This window comes from Hemiscyllium ocellatum, chromosome 9 (genome assembly GCF_020745735.1).
Source record: "Hemiscyllium ocellatum isolate sHemOce1 chromosome 9, sHemOce1.pat.X.cur, whole genome shotgun sequence".
NCBI lineage: Eukaryota > Metazoa > Chordata > Chondrichthyes > Orectolobiformes > Hemiscylliidae > Hemiscyllium > Hemiscyllium ocellatum.
Genome location: NC_083409.1, coordinates 39122077 through 39136995, shown reverse-complemented (window position 1 = coordinate 39136995; position 14919 = coordinate 39122077). Strand labels below are relative to the sequence as shown.

The 14919-nt window shown below is 40.4% G+C and overlaps 1 protein-coding gene across 2 annotated transcripts in view; it reads left to right on the top strand.

Annotated features, from left to right (window-relative positions):
- uap1 (UDP-N-acetylglucosamine pyrophosphorylase 1) overlaps positions 1–4806 on the top strand; it is a 42763-nt gene extending 37957 nt beyond the window's left edge. For both annotated transcript variants that reach the window (XM_060830164.1, XM_060830163.1), the window contains one exon: positions 3579–4806. In XM_060830164.1, coding sequence (XP_060686147.1) covers positions 3579–3671 — 93 coding nt within the window. In that variant the 3' untranslated portion in view covers positions 3672–4806. The remainder of the gene's footprint in view (positions 1–3578) is intronic.
- The last annotated feature ends 10113 nt before the right edge of the window (positions 4807–14919 follow it).

Genomic DNA, 14919 nt, shown 5'->3' with positions numbered 1-14919 from the left:
CCTATTGAGACTTTTTGGCAACTTGACAGGGTAGATGAGAAGAGATTGGTCCTAGTCAAGAGCACAATGGGAAACATCTCAGAATATAAGGAATATAAGAGTTTGCACATTTAAGACAGGAAGAAGTTCTTCTGAGGCTAGTGAATCTGAGGAATTCTTTACCACAGTGCTGTTGAGGCTGGGTCATTAAGTGTATTGAGGCTAAGATAGATTTTCAATCTGGAGGGGAATCAAGAATTCCATGCTTGTCCTTTTTAAGACCCCTAAAACCTACCTCTTTGTTCAAGGATATTGTCATCTAATGTCTCATTGTGACTCAATGTCCTATTTTGTTTGACACTGAGTCATAGAGGTGTACAGCACAGAAGCAGACTCTTCGGTCCAACTCGTCCATGCCGACCAGATATCCCAACTAATCTCATCCCACTTGCCAGCACCTGGCCCATATCCTTGTAAACCCTTCCTATTCATATACCCATCCAGAAGTCTCTTAAATGTTGCAATTGTTCCAGCCTCTACTACTTTGTCTGGTAGCTAATTCCATACATCCACCACCCTCTGCCTGAAAAAATTGCCCCTTAGATTCCTTTAAATTTCACTACATCCTTCTGATAAAAATGGCATGCAATATTCCAAAAGTAGCCTAACCAACATCCTGTACAGCCGCAACATGACCTCCCACCTCCTATACTCAATACTGTGACCAATAAAGGAAAAATATCAAACACTGCCTTCACTATCCTATCTACCTGCAACTCTACTTCCAAGGAGCTATGAACATGCACTCCAAGGTCTCTTTGTTCAGCAATACTCCCTAGGACCTTACCATTAGGTGTATAAATCCTGTTAAGATTTGCTTTCCCAAAATACAGCACCTTGCATTTATCTGAATTAAACACTACCTGCCATTCCTCAGCCCATTGGCCATCTGACTGCTCTGTGAAGTTCCTTGGAATGCCTTGTTATGCTAACTATAATTTTGCTGTTGGTCATCATGCCTCTATTCTACCTGCAAATAGTGATAATCTTCTTTCAAATTTTATGGAATCTGAGCCACTGAGCTGTCCTTGTGAAGACAAAGTCCCACCTTCACATTAAGAATACTTAGCACAAAGTTGTGTGGCACTATCCCCACGCTAAATGGGATTAAACTCAAGGCTGGGCAGTCACGAGGCACCGGGAAACATCAGCAATAGCACCAATCATACTCCATAACATTCTGCAATCTTATACCCTGACATCCCCCATTGTCCCATTACCATCAAGCTAGGGAATCAATGAAAAATACAGGAGGGCAAGCCAGGAGAAGCACTAGGCATACTTAAGGATGAGATGTTTCACCAGGATTACTTGCATGCCAAATATTATAGGCAGCTAGTGATAGAGCTGAGTGATCCCACAACCAACGCATCTGATATTGGCTCTACATATCCAGTCATAAAGGGTGATGGACAAGCAAAGAACACACTGGAGAATCAGGCTCCAGAAATATCCCCATCCTTAATGATGGAGGAGCCCAGCACATCTGAAAGAAGAAAGGTAATGCCCTTCTATCATTTGCTTGGAACACTTGCCCACCTGAACCAAAAGTAATAGCCTGCACTGATCTCAGAGGCTGCCTTCAACTTGATGTTCTGGGACCACCTGAGCAATGAGTTGACTGAAACCTGCAGATAATTATGACTAGCTTCCTGACTGGCTGCATTAAGCGGCAAGGCAACAAAGCAGCAATGAACCTGGTATCTCTGGCTATGGAAAAAAAAATGCAAGACAGGGATGCTCTGAGCATCCAGGTAGATTCAGTGAGTGAGTTTATTACAGTAATATAAGAATCCAGAAATGGAACTTAGTCAAATCCATTAACTGGATAAATGTGCCTGAACAGTGTGTCCTGGCTGCAGTATTACAAAGATAGTTGGCACTGCAGCCTTCAATGTAGCAGCGATCTGTGGGTAAATGAGGTCATGAGATTTCAATTTGATGCCTATGTCTGAGTACAGGGAGGCATATTTGACAGATGCCCTGATATTGGTGCCTGATTTCCAATATGGAGGATGTTAAGAGCAAACAACAAGCTGAATCCACCAGGTACGCACTGTGGTTTCGTTGTTGGATTTTCCCAAATTTAACTATTGGGAAGCTTGGCACATTGGTAATGTGGATATTAATGAGTTGAACTGTGGTATTAAGAAGGCATTTAACAAGCAGTAATGCATGTCATTTGGTATCTCGCCATAGTGTGGCAGATTCTCACTAGACAATTTTAAAAAATTGAAGTGTGATGACCTTAATATTGAGAAGGGCCTCACTGCTTCTGCCACTTGACTCTGCCACACATTTCACCGTAAGCCACATCGCTCAGACCCCTATAAGATTCCGTCCTAAAAGTTAAAAGATTCTCTCAAGACATATTAGGTTAAAGAACACTGCAGAATTTCCTACCTTGCATAATAATGCAACAGATTTGAAAATTCAACCAAGATGGACACCAAGTGCTGAGTAGAGAACATTGTTGAGGAAAAAGACAGTGTTGAATCTTTACATCTTGCATTCATTAGGACAGGTGGAAGAAAATGAAAATTTCAGAGGGATGCAGCATTTTATATTGTTCTGTGATGCATGATAAAAAATTCAACTGAATTATCTTTTTGTCTGTAGTCCTCAAGTATGTATTAGTGAATGTAGAACATTGATAAAATATTTTACATTAAATTTCAATGCTTCCTGATGAAAGAACATTTCAGCTTGCCTGTATCTGTGATAGGAGAAAGTGAGGACTGCAGATGCTGGAGATCAGAGCTGAAAAATGTGTTGCTGGAAAAGCGCAGCAGGTCAGGCAGCATCCAAAGAGCAGGAGAATTGACGTTTCGGGCATGACCCCTTCTTCAGGAAGCCTTTCGGCTCATGCCCAAAACGTCGATTCTCCTGCTCTTTGGATGCTACCTGACCTGCTGTGCTTTTCCAGCAACACGTTTTTCAGCTTTGTATCTGTGATAGCATTCCAAAAGCACATACAATGCTTAGAGCCATATGGAAAAAAAATTCCCTCTGCTTTATTTTAACCTCCTGCATCTAAAAGGTGGAATGACTTTAACATGCAGTAAACCATTTCTATTAAACATATTAATCCATTATGTACTTTATTAAGTTGAAACATGCTTTTTCACAACTGAACATGGAGTTCCAAAGAAGTCTTTGAACTTGAAATGTTAACTCTGTTTCTATCCCCATAAATGCTGCCACTCTGGTGATGTACCTTTTAACTGCAGAATCATCCAGTACAATTGTTTACAGCCCAGCTTCCCACTTTGACCTAATTGAATGAGATTCTAAACTATAACAGTGCTGTAGTTCACCCCTGTTACAGTCTTAAGTCCAGTATTATTCATTACATATGGAATTCTTCAAAATGGCAGATGGAGGGGAGGACTTCAACCCAAAGATGGCAGACAATTCTAACTCTCAACACCACCCTGAAAATAATTTTAATTTTATGAATGGCACTATTCTCTTACTGTTCCTGTAATTACATAGCTCCATTGCTGGAATTGGTATTGAAATTGTAATTTGTGTTGCAGGATCTGGACAAATATGTTGCAGGACGAGAGTTCCGGCCTCCACTGATTATAGATGAGAAGGGGGTCCAAGAATTGACCGCAAATGGGCTGTAAAATGAAGAATGCAGCAGAAAAAGGATCTTTTTAGAAGTTGTCTTTTTAACAACAATTAAAATGTGCAACAACATGCATTTAGGACCACTTGTACAATGTTCCAACAACAGTTAAAGCCAAACATGTCTTAAATTATAATTTAAAATATTTTCTTTGAAAGAAATTTTTAAACTTTTACAATTTTAGTATTTATATCATTATTTACATTATTATAGAAGCTGGTTTATTTTTTCAGTGGAATAGGTCTTGTTCACTGGCTATGATTGAATTTTGTAGGTCTAAATGCTAATTTATCACATTAAAATAACTGAACCATAGTTTTAAGTGATAATAGAGTGACAATAATTGACTTGAATTTTTTTGAAACTTAGCCCAATTAAAATATCATGTTCAGTGATGGGTCAAATTAACTGCTGCTTTGATTTGTGAAGACCTTCATAACTTCCAGTAACAGAAGTTATACTTGTAATTAATAATTATTATATATGAAAGTGCAGTAACATATTCTTTATATATATGACCTCTGTTCTATATGAAGGGTTTGAATTGGTACTAGGGTATTTATATTTGAAACTGAGCCTTTAAAAAATAATTTGTGTCTACTGCACCTATGGTAGCCTCACAGGCTGAATTTGCATTGTAGCTTGCAGCATAATTTTATTAATGCCCATTCCACATTAAGCATACTATCTTTCAGATCCATCCGGGACCAAAAGTTTGGTTTGTAACAGATTAAACTTCTCTACTGCAGTAGAGAAATCATTAACAATTCCCTTTATGGGGGAGAAAAACAAATACTTTGAAGTTTGGCTTAGCCCAATGTAAAGGTTTTAGAAACATCACTTGAACTGCTTAGCCTGGTGTAGGATTCTAAAGGAATGCCCTAAGAATGCCTCAATTCCTGTATTGCTTTGATTATGAATTTTTTTCTCTGTATTGGTATTGATGGTACTTTATACTATGAAATTGCATCTAATGAATGTTCAATAATGGGAAAGGAAGTAATGCCAAAGAACTTCAGAATGTGGCTTTTGCACATCAGCAAATTGAGCTACATGACTGATTGATTCTTTGTCAACCACTTTTTATAGTGAATGATTATTTTAACAGCCAAATAAAATCCAATCTAATTTTGTTTGCTGCTTACTTTTATTTATAGATGTTAAGTCAACGACTCCCTTACCTGCTGTATGTTTTTTTTAAAAACTATTTTTCAAAGCAAATTGCAGGTAATAATTCCTCTCTTGAATATAACTCCTGTAAAAGAATAGTGAGATAAGTGATACTTTCAAAATTCTACATGGAGTCTATATAGGACTATGCTCTACCTTTGTTATGATCAGACTTCATGGTTTCTCCAATTTGTTATGGTTCCACTCAGAATCATAGAATGCGGGATCATAGAACGCAGGTAGACAGGGTAGTGAAAATGTTTAGTATGCTTTCATTTATTGGTCAGAGTATTGAGTACAGGATTTGGGAGGTCATGTTGTGGCTGTACCACTGTTAGACTACTGTTGGAATATTGCGTGCAATTCTGGTCTCCTTCCTATTGGAAAGATGTTGTGTAACTTGAAAGGGTTCAGAAAAGATTTACAAGGATGTTGCCAGGGTTGGAGGATTTGAGCTATAGGGAGAGGCTGAACAGGCTGGAGCTGTTTTCCCTGGAGCAACGAAGGCTGAGGGGTGAACTTTGTAGAAGTTTACAAAATTGAGGTGTATGGATAGGATAAATAGACAAAGTCTTTTCCCTGGGGTCGGGGAGTCCAGAACTAGAAGGCATAGGTTTAGAGTGAGGGGGGAAAGATATTAAAGAGACCTCAGGGACAAATTTTTCATGCAGAGGGTGGTACGTGTATGGAATGAGCTGCCAGAGGATGTGGTGGAGGCTGGTACAATTGCAACATTTAAGAGGCATTTGGATGGGTATATGAATAGGAAGGGTTTGGAGGGATATGGGCCGGGTGCTGGCAGGTGGGACTAGATTGGGTTAGGATATCTCGTCGGTATAGACGAGTTGGACCGAAGGGTCTGTTTCCATGCTGTACATCTCTATGACTCTAATTCCTTATTCCATCCTTCTGGGGTTGTGGCCAGTAAAACTATTCAGTAATGTGGACTTGGACTTTGCATATAACACCATGTCCAGCCGGTGGAATTTCATTATCTAGCCACAATATTTCTATGGTATCTTGATAACATCACTGCCCACTCTTTCCCCCATCAGCATCTTATATTTCATATCGCAGCATTCAGATTGTGTTGGTGTTTTTAAGTGGATCAGCTTGTTGGGCTGCTATCAAGGAAGTTTTTTTTAAAATATTTCCTTGGTCTCCTCAACTCCTGGATATGATTTGGATAAAACAACTGGAGAGTCTTCTGTTTGCAGTGTCACTTCAGCCTACACTGGCCGAGCTTGTCTGGCCATAGACCGCCTGACCACACAGGGGAAATGCCAGGCACTTCCTCCTGCAGCTGTTCTCCCACACAGACTTCAATAAGCTTCTCAAAGACGTTTGGGGATGCTATTATCTTTAATCCTGCAAAGTCTTTGCTGAGAAAAGGTCAAACCTATCTAGTTTGGGATGGCTCCCCTGGTCACTAGTCTCAACACAATCTCAGCACAAGGTCACACTCTAATTGTACCCAATAAAAGGGGAAATGGGCAGATAGTCTCCTTCAATTCTTTTTTCAGTCCCTTACTGCACTCTCTCTGGGAAAGCCATGCCTTTATCCAGAGGTAAAGTTTGATAGTGAAACTGAGGGATATCAGGATCAAAGTGCCTGCTTGCCTCACCCCAAGAATTTATGGTCAGTCTTCATTTGGACAAATTCTTAATTCTCAGTCATTTAATACCATCAGCACTCCAAGACCTGCCAGAGTTTGGTTAAATATTGAAGCACAATACACCAACTTTCAATACCATTTGAACAATTCTGGATAATGATTCCAGATATCAAAGGCTGTAGTCATTATTACAATCCCCCCAGACCCATTGTCCTGCCTGCTGCATCCAGGATTTCCAAAAACTAGAACAGTTCATTGTAAGGTGAGATGTTGTCTTTTTGTTATGCCCCATGATAGTATTATCTACATAACCTAATGCTCATGTTTACATAAAATAAGGTTTTGTTATCCACATAGTATTTTGACTAATTCTAGTTGTTAATATTCACATTCCTCAAAATAGGTTATAATTTTTATAAGATGATCCCCAATATTTGTTTGGGCAAAGTATGTCACAAGCAGAACATTTTGACTAATTTTCATTATACTTAAAGTGGCTAAAATTAGGCTATAGCCTAAGGATAGATTTATAGAGCAATTTTGTGGTGCTTTGCTATCTCTTGTCAGTGTATTATGCTGATTTATATTTCTAAATCATCTGTAAGCAGCAAACTATGTACTAATGATGAATTAGCACAAATTGGGCTTCTCAAAGTAGTTTGGCATATTTTTATATATTCAATAGAGTTAATGGATATATTTGTTAAAGTATGCTAACCACAAAAGATGTTAATTAAAGGAGCAGCAAAGATATAACTACAATGAAGATCTTCCAAAATCTTTGGCAGAAAGTTCTGTGAGGGCAGACAGCTCAACTCTTGAAAGAAAACAAGAAGTGGTGGATGCTAGTATAATTACAATATTTAAAAGGCATCTGGATGGTTATATGAATAGGAAGGGTTTGGAGGGATATGGGCTGGGTGCTGGCAGTTGGGACTAGATTGGGATATCTAGTCGTCATGGATGAGTTGGACTGAAGAGTCTGTTTCCATGCTGTACATCTCTATGACTTTTCTTTTAAAAAGTCAGCAGGTCAGCCTTGTTGACGATTTGTTGCAGTTGAGTGGACTGCATTTATGGATACTGGCACCTGTAGCCCTCACTGAGATAAAGATCTCACTCTCTGGAGCTTCTGGCTAGTCTGAGTGGAGACTGTCAGCACTGTAGGTGGGCCTAGGAATAAGGGCCGATAGGCAGTGAAGTTGAGTCGATAAAGTATGACACTGGACAAAGCACAGCAGGTCAGGCAGCATTAGAGGAGCAGGAGAGTTGACATTTTGGGCAGGACCCTCCATTAAGACTGGGGAGGGAGGTGACACTAGGGGAAAGTTAGGTGGGTTGGTGATTGTGAAAGGTTGGGAAGTGTGGAGCAGATAGGTGGGAAGGAAGATGGACAGATAAAGCCAGGTCAAGAGGGCGGTGCTGAGTCAGAGGCTTGGATCTGGGAAGGTGTGGGAAGATTTGGAAACTGGTGAATTCAATGTTGAGGCCATATGGTTGTAGGCTCCCGAGGTGAAAGAGGAGATGTTCCTTCTCCAGTTTGTGGGTGGCCGTGTTTAAGCGGTGGTGGAGGCCCAGAATAGACACGTCATCAGGTGAGTTGAAATGGACGGCCACCAGAAGGTGGGGTTGGTTGGTGTGTACGGACCGGAGATGTTCCCTGAACTGTTTCATAAGTTTGCACTTAGTCTCACCAACAGAGAGGACATCACATCAGGAGCAACGCTGCAGTGAGTGAGTTGATGGATATGCAAGTAAATCTCTGCAAGATGTGGAATGGTCCTTTTGGGGGTGGGGAGGAAGGGGGAAGGTGTGGGTGCAGGTTTTGCATCTCCTGTGACAGCAGTGAAAGGTGCCAGGTGTAGAGGGGTATTTATGGGGCGTGTTGACCGAACAAGGGAGTCGCAGAGGGAGCAATCAAGGGAGCTCTTTGGAGGGAGTTTTTTGGCCCCTCATGGAGGATGCAAAGGTTGTAGGGATGTAGGTTTTGAATGGGAGAGCAGGAAGGAAAGGGTGTACTATTTTCTAGTGAGGTGTCTTTGGTGAGTAAAAGGACCCCTTCCCCAAAGATTACACACTCTACTGCAGTTATAAAACTTTCAGTTAAAACAGTGCCCACTCCTGCCCATGCCAGCCATTTTATGGAGTGGGTAGTATAATATTGACACTAACAGACCTTTTAAAAAGCTTTTAATTATTTACGGATGGTGGGTGACCTGCCAATTGTAGCACTCACTCACCCTTTTATGGCAGTGACCCTGGAGGTAAGTAGGAAGGTGTGGACTAACATCCCAACCTATTTTACATGCTTCTGCCAAAAACAAATCTCGTGAGGGTATGTAATATCCAGTCCAATGTCAGCTCTAACTAAAACATTTTCCATACAATTTACTTTATAAATTCACTTTCTTAAAAGGAATAAGAAAACAAAGGTGAATTTTTTATTGAGAAAGAAAAGTGTACAAGCATTGATGACATACCTTGCCCAATATCGACAGGAGCAATAACTTCATTTTTTTGCCATATCTGTTAATCTACAAGAAGGAATGCACAGTTCATTTTTAATCACTCATTCTGAACACACAAAAATTGTACAGATCCAAAGCCCTAAATCATAATTGGAATAACAGAACCAAGGACTGATTACAATTACATTGCATTCCCCTATGTACAATGAAGTCCCTAATGTAGAAGTAATAAGGTTCCTGAATAATATGTTACAAATCAAGTTCCCAAAGTGCTCACTGTAAACTCTTTCACAGACCTGGTGTTTTGCCAGACAAACCATAGCCAAAATTTACTTAGGTTGTCTAATCTAAAACATTAGACTTTCAAAGCCAAGTAAATGAATCATTGAATTCTTCTTCCAAGGTAGAATTGTATAAAGCTGCAAAACAGTACTTGGTTTGAAAAGGGTAAAGCTGAGTGCTGAGGATGCTAGCTGAAGAAGCATGTTAACTTTGTGAAACTTATGTTCTAGTTATAAAAATGTCTAGCTAGCTAAAATCTTCAAAAACTCGATTACGAAATGAAGAGCCCCACTTAAATAAACCATGAGTTCCTTTGATGGACCAATCCATCAATGACTAAAACTAGTCAATAACTACCACTTGATGGCTCTAAAATCCATCAACATGAAGTGCTTCAAGAGGTTTGTAATGGCACGTTTTGACTCCAGCCTCCCTGATTGCCTTGATCCACTACAATTTGCCAATCATTACAATAGGTCCACGTCAGACGACATCACCTTGGCCCTACACTCATCCCTAGAACATCTGGATAACATGGATACCTGCATCAGATTCTTATCTATTGAGTATAACTGCTCCCATCACAATTCCACTCTCATATAACTGGATCCTTGACTTCCTGATCCACAGATAGCAATAAGTAAGGATAGGCGACCGCATCTCCATCACAATAATCCTCAACACCAGTGCCCTGCAAGCCTGCGTACTCAGCCCCTTACTATACTCCTGAAACACATACAACTGTGACCAAATTCTGCTCTGTCTCCATTTATAAATTTGTTGATGACACCATCCTAGTGGGTTGGATCTCAAACAACGATGAGACAGACTACAGGGAATAGAGACACTTAATGGCATGATGTAAAGACAACAGTCTCTCCTTCAATGTCAGTAAAATGAAGGAACTGGTAATTGACTTCAGGAAGCGGAGTGGAGGACATGCCCCAGTCTGCATCAGTGCTGCAGAGGTGAAGATGGTTGAGATCTTCACATTCCTAGGAATAAATGTCACCAAACAATCTATCCTGGTCCATCCATGTTGACGTTACAGTCAAGAAAACGCACCAATGCCTCAAAGTCCTCAGAAGGCTAATTTTGCATGTCCACAATGCTTTTCACCAATTTTTATAGACCTATTGTTGAAAGCATCTATCCTGATGTATTGGTATGGTGATTGCACTGCTCAAGACCACAGGAAATAACTGTAGCAGAGCAGGCTGGAACTTTCTTTTTGCATCAAAACATGAGTAACCAAACAATAACTCAATCACACAACTTTAATGATTGCAGACATTTGGGGCATAAGAGGGTTGTCTTTATTTACTATACCTATATTTTTACTCAACCTGTTTAAAGATGTTATTACATATCTCTGGAGCAAGTGGGACTTCAACCTGAGTCTCCTGGCTCAGAGATGGGGACACAGCCATTGTACCACATGAGCCTTAAGTATATTCTTTCTTCAAAAATTTGCCTGTTTTGTGATATTTACTGATCAACTTGTTCAGAGATGTTATGACACATCTTTGAAGCAGGTGGGACTTGAATCAGGTCTTTTGGTTCAGCAGTAAGGACACTACCAATGTGACAGAACATCATCTAAACTCTATATTTTGGGTTACTTTCTAATCAACCTATTTAGAGGTGTTATTAGATACCTCCGGAGTATGTGGGGCCTGAAGCCAAGTCTCATGGCTCAGAGATAGGGACACTACCTCTGTACTACAACAACACTTAAGCTCTAAATATAATCTACTATCTTGAGCTTTCTCCAACTGTCTTTCAATCACTTAGCCAAACTCCAATCCACAAGGACATGGCTCCATGTCCAACTAACTGAGCCATGCAGACAAATTTCCTACAATTTAATTTGCTCAGAGAAGCTCTGCTAATAATGACTAAACTTTCAGCAGCAGCAGGAAATTATCCTTTTTCAGCTACATTATTGCAAGTTTTTAAATGAACATTTAAAAAGTTATCTTCCATGAGACATGCTCTGCACTTTGTATTTCTTTTAGTGTGCTTTATGGCACCTCTGAGTAATGGTAAGAACTCAAAAGTTCTCCTGAATTTCAGTCCACAAAAAGATTTTATCCCTGCATGAAAGATAGTTCATATTTAAAGCAGCAAAATACATGAGATGCGTTTCCTGCTTTACTTGTGCTCGAACTGCTTACAGTGATTTACACCCATTTTATATTCAGACAATAAGATTGCCTTGAAACGTGAGCATAATTGATGTGGGAAAGTGATAGGTTTGACTCCTGAGTCATGCTTGTAGTGAAATTCCAGGCCACAAAACAAAGGAAGACATGAGAATATGCCTATAGGAATGTAAAATATAGGAAGGCCATTCAGATTCCTGAACCAGTCATCAATGAGAATGTAGCTGATCTGTATCTTAACCTCATTCACTGAAATGGTTCCATTATAATTTAAACTCATCTAGCAAAAATCTTACCAATGTCAGTTTTATATTTATTAATTGCACAGCATATATTACTTTTTGTGAAGGGGGTTCCACACATTTACTACTTTTACACGCAGAAGTGTTCCCTGAGTTTGTCCTGAATGGCTGGACTTTGATTTTAAGGCCATTTTCTTTTGCCATAGATAACCCCACCAGTGGAAAAACAATATGCTTTTCCTATCCTATAATTACTTGAAAGTTAAAAGCCTTATCTAAAATATATAGAGAATAGTGCCAAGAAAACCACAGAATCCCTGGCTATCATGCAATTCAACTAGCAGAACAGCAACTTTGGCATAACATTTGTTGCTGCAGGCTCACATTGTGTGAACTCTCGTTCTTGAAGAAGCTCTCATTGCACTGGAGTGTATTCTGGAGATAAAAGTCATCAAGATAAAACAAAGCATCCTTCATTAGTTGTGCCAAAGTGTATGAGCTTGTAATTCGTTAGAAAGCTCACAACTGTAATTGAGGAATAATAATTCATGCAGCCTACAAAGATTCAATTCCTACGTTTTGCTAAGTTTGATCTCAGTGATGATGGCATTAGGGAAAATATAAACCTGGAAACCCATTCCCAAGCCTGTGGCAGAGAGCAAGAAATCAGTCGCTTGGACTGTGGGGCCGAAGTTAGTTTCATCTGAATTTGTTCCATTTCTTCACATTTATCATTTTGATAAACAGGCATAGTGACAAACAGTCACTTTATATTGACATCTCAATCTTCTCAAGACACCCATAACTCCCAGCAATTCCTGAATGCTCCCTTTGTTTAAATGGAGAGAGGCATAAGCCACTTTGGCCTTTAATGCTATAATGAGTATCTAACCTGAACTCTCAAAACAGTTCTTCTTTATTTGCCATTCAGTCATGCCTAGCGCTGTGGCTAGGGTTAATGCATGATGGTGGGTGTAATAGGATCAAATTTTACACACTGATCTCCTTTCATCCTCCTCCCTATAAAGCTGCGATAGAGGAACAACCCTTGTAATTCAAAGGATAAAAAGACAATAGGAGTTTTAAATGATTCCTTCCATGAAGGTAGTATCTGCGCTGTTGTTCAACATCTATTTTAAATGGAGAAGCTTACTTCTGGTAAGAAAAGGGTTAGAGGAGGGAGGTAGATAACTACACATCATGGTTTTGCTAGGACTTCCCAGTTTTGTATCAGATATCCTAACAGATTCCTAGAAATGGTTCAAATGTCCCAGTTTTCACATTTGACCAAAAAGGGAAAATGTAAGGTGGGACAGGATAGGGAGAAAATTTCTGAAATTTCATTCACGTTGAATTGCATTGGACCTTCATAACTCTCCCACCGCCCCCTTGACATCTCCAAAGAAGTTACCATTATCTTCTTGATGTCAACAGCTCCAATGCTGATGATGAATTTTAAGTGATCAATGGAATAAGGTTGCCAACACTGGCTGGACATATTCCAAGAAATGCCATTTGAAGCTAGGTTCACCCTCTCCTAGACTCTTGCCATTGGTCTTCCATCACATTGATCATCACAGAGTGCCACCTTCTCAATGCCTTTCAGGGAGTCCTTCCTTAGCCATTTGAAAATCTAGTCATCCCAACAACAGAGTTGTAGGTCACCAAAATGATACTTTAATTTGGATTAAATCATAAACAAAAACAGAAACTGCTGGAAAGTCTCAGCAGAGCTGACAGCCTCTGTGGAGAGAAAGCAGAATTAATGTTTCAAGTCCAGAGACCCTTCTTCGAAACTCTGAAGGGTCACTGCTATTTAAGAGCTGAGTAGGGAATTGTGCACATACAGACGGAGAGCTGCCAAGTCCCATTATTTGAGTTATTCTGAGCCCCATTCTCCCCCTTTCCTATTAGCAAAAGTCATTTGTGTCAGAAAAAGCTGTCTACTTTACAGAAGTTGCAAAGCAGCCAATTGCTGTTAAAGCCTCGAACTGCTTAGAAAGACGAATGGCAGTAGACAAAATAAAAGAGGGAAAAAAAGTATAATACAGTGTACGTTTACCATAAAATTGTCAAAAAGCTGGCAAGATATAGAGAATTGTTTTCCCTTTTTAATAAAAAACTACAATATCACTGAGCATAATGAAACCTCAAATCCCAGTGAACATCTGCTCCACAGGATTATAATTTTATTTCAATTACCACATGCACTATTCTTAAAATCAAAATAATCAACCCTATTTCCAAGAGTAGTAATTCTAAATAATTAGATGAGAAGCTGAACATTTCTTACTCCTCAGATTGTATTTACATAGTAGCAAAGGCAAAAAAGTCATAAAGCAATACAATTACATAATTGCAATGATTAACACATTGCCTCATTTTAATTTTGCTAAGGAAAATTTATTTGCCATTTTCTGCATGGTAAAAAGTGTATATTAGCTGAAAATGTGTTGCTGGAAAAGCGCAGCAGGTCAGGCAGCATCCAAGGAACAGGAGATTCGACGTTTTGGGCATAAGCCCTTCTTCAGGAATGAGGAAAGTGTGTCCAGCAGGCTAAGATAAAAGGTAGGGAGGAGGGACTTGGGGGAGGGGCGATGGAAATGCGATAGGTGGAAGGAGGTCAAGGTAAGGGTGATAGGCCGGAGTGGGGTGGGGGCGGAGAGGTCAGGAAGAAGATTGCAGATTAGGAAGGCGGTGCTGAGTTCGAGGGATTTGACTGAGACAAGGTGGGGGGAGGGGAAATGAGGAAACTGGAGAAATCGGAGTTCATTCCTTGTGGTTGGAGGGTTCCTAGGCGGAAGATGAGGCGCTCTTCCTCTAACCATCGTGTTGCTATGGTCTGGCGGTGGAAGAGTCCAAGGACCTGCATGTCCTTGGTGGAGTGGGAGGGGGAGTTAAAGTGTTGAGCCACGGGGTGGTTGGGTTGGTTGGTCCGGGTGTCCCAGAGGTGTTCTCTGAAGCGTTCCACAAGTAGGCGGCCTGTCTCCCCAATATAGAGGAGGCCACATCGGGTGCAGTGGATGCAATAGATGATGTGTGTGGAGGTGCAGGTGAATTTGTGGCGGATATGGAAGGATCCCTTGGGGCCTTGGAGATAAGTAAGGGAGGAGGTGTGGGTGCAAGTTTTGCATTTCTTGCAGTTGCAGAGGAAGGTGCCGGGAGTGAAGGTTGGGTTGGTGGGGGGTGTGGACCTGACGAGGGAGTCACGGAGAGAGTGGTCTTTTCGGAACGCTGATAGGGGAGGGGAGGGAAATATATCCCTGGTGGTGGGGTCCGTTTGGAGGTGGCGGAAATGACAGC